The sequence below is a fragment of the Rhea americana genome, unplaced genomic scaffold (assembly GCF_003343005.1).
Source record: "Rhea americana isolate MKP2758 unplaced genomic scaffold, rheAme1 scaffold_355, whole genome shotgun sequence".
Classification (NCBI taxonomy): Eukaryota; Metazoa; Chordata; class Aves; order Rheiformes; family Rheidae; genus Rhea; species Rhea americana.
The window spans coordinates 501,794-503,522 of NW_028186485.1; the positions used below are offsets into that span (position 1 = coordinate 501,794).

Below are 1,729 nucleotides of genomic sequence, written 5' to 3' on the forward strand. Positions count from 1 at the left end.
TTAAGCCTAACAAGCTCTGTGGCATTTTATGATTAAAGGCTTGTGTTGATGTACTTCAAAGGAAAAACCACCACTCTTTTGAAAAATTTTACTCCGAAATATTCAGAAAGGAAGGATTTTATGCCTTATAATGTCACATCAACTGCAAGCTCATCCCTGAGCTGAAGCAGGGCTTGGCTACTAAAGCCTTAAGGAAACAATCTGAAACCTGGGACATCGGACGGCTTTTAAACGATAAAAATTGAGCAGCGTCACAAAACTGACTTAAGTCTCAGTTCCTGACAGGCTCCATTTTTCTCAAAGAACGGCCTGAAAAGTGATGAAGGCCTCAGACTTTCGAGGTGAAACATGGGGAAGCTCTGAAGGACGTTTCACGCACAGTTAACAGACTAACAGTTGCCCGCTACAAACCACATCTAAGACAGCCACTTGGTGTGTCAAGCTTTTATTTAGTTTCTGCAGTTTTACGGCAAAGTGCCAAACCCAACCCCAAGATCCACATGGCAGCAGCTAATGAGGCGCCCATCCTCCGAGACACGCCAAGTCCTCCTGGCGGCCCAGTGTCTGCACGCCTGCGAAAGCCATGGGGGCAGCCGCCTGCCCCGCGGCGCGGCCCGAGGAAGGCCGGCAAACATCGGGCACCGGCCTGCCACGCCACCCCCGCGGCCTCGGCCCACTGGAGCCCAGCAGCAGCCCGCCGCAGGCCGCGCAGTGCACCGGCTACACGGGCAGCACCAGGCTCCTCTGCTCGGCGGGCGCCACCGCCTCTTCCGCCTCCTCCTCCGCCTCCTCCAGCAGCTCCTCCAGCTCCCCGTCGTCCAGCTCGCGGCAGCGCCGCAGTTGCTGCACAGCGCGGCGGTGCTTCTCCTGCAGGCGCCGCAACCGGTCGCGCAGGGCGGCGTCGCCGCCACGCTCGGCGCTGCCGGGCGCGGGCCCCAGCAGGGCCTGCCGGAAGAGGCTGCGGTTCTCGCGGCGCAGCCGCGCGTTCTCCAGCCGCAGCCGCGCGTTCTCCAGCCGCAGCCGCGCGTTGTGCCACTCCCGCTCCTCGCGCTGCCGCACCGCCTCGCGGTGCCTGGCCGCCAGGTCGGCGTATCGCTCCGCCAGCTGCTGTGGCGAGCCCCGCGACTGGCCCCGCCAGCCGTCCTGCTCGCCAGGCGCCGCCGCCGCCTCCTCGCCGCTGCCGCCGGCAGCGACACCGCCGCCGCCACCGAGCCCCGCCTGGCCCCTCCGCGCCGAGCCGGAGCAGCCCCAGCGCCGGTCCCCAACGCGCATGCGCCTCATCCGTGCCGTTCCCGCAGCGCGCTTGCCCGCCCCGCCGCGCCGCTGCCGCCGCCGAGGGGCGGGGCGCGCTGCCGCCAGTTTATGCAAATATAGGGGCGGGGCCGCGGCCGCCGCGGGGCTGTGGCGGGGTGGAGCTGTCATTTTGTGGGAGGCTGCAGTATGCAGCGGGTGGTGGTCTGCGATGGTCGTCCTGTCTCCGGCCGGGCTGGGCTGCCAGCCCTAAGGCGAGGACCTGCTGGTCTGTCCCCCGCACAGCGCCCCTGCGCCATGGGGCGGCCTTCACCTGCCAGCCACGCTACTCAGCCTGCACAGCGTTAACGGGTTTCTGCATGCCATTGGGATCCGCTGTTGTTTAAAAGTGGTGGCTGTGCTAAGTGGTGCATGGAAAAGGAAACTTAATCCTAGCTCTGAAGTACTACTTGAACGAATACATGATCTTAACATGTTA

The 1,729-nt window shown here is 63.7% G+C and overlaps 1 protein-coding gene across 1 annotated transcript; it reads right to left on the reverse strand.

The window, feature by feature from the left end:
* Positions 1-429: 429 nt before the first annotated feature.
* Positions 430-1,281, reverse strand: TUSC1 (tumor suppressor candidate 1). The gene has a single exon (XM_085312033.1). The coding sequence runs from the start codon at positions 1,279-1,281 to the stop codon at positions 721-723; it is 561 nt and encodes a 186-aa protein (XP_085168159.1). The 3' UTR covers positions 430-720.
* Between the last annotated feature and the right edge of the window lie 448 nt (positions 1,282-1,729).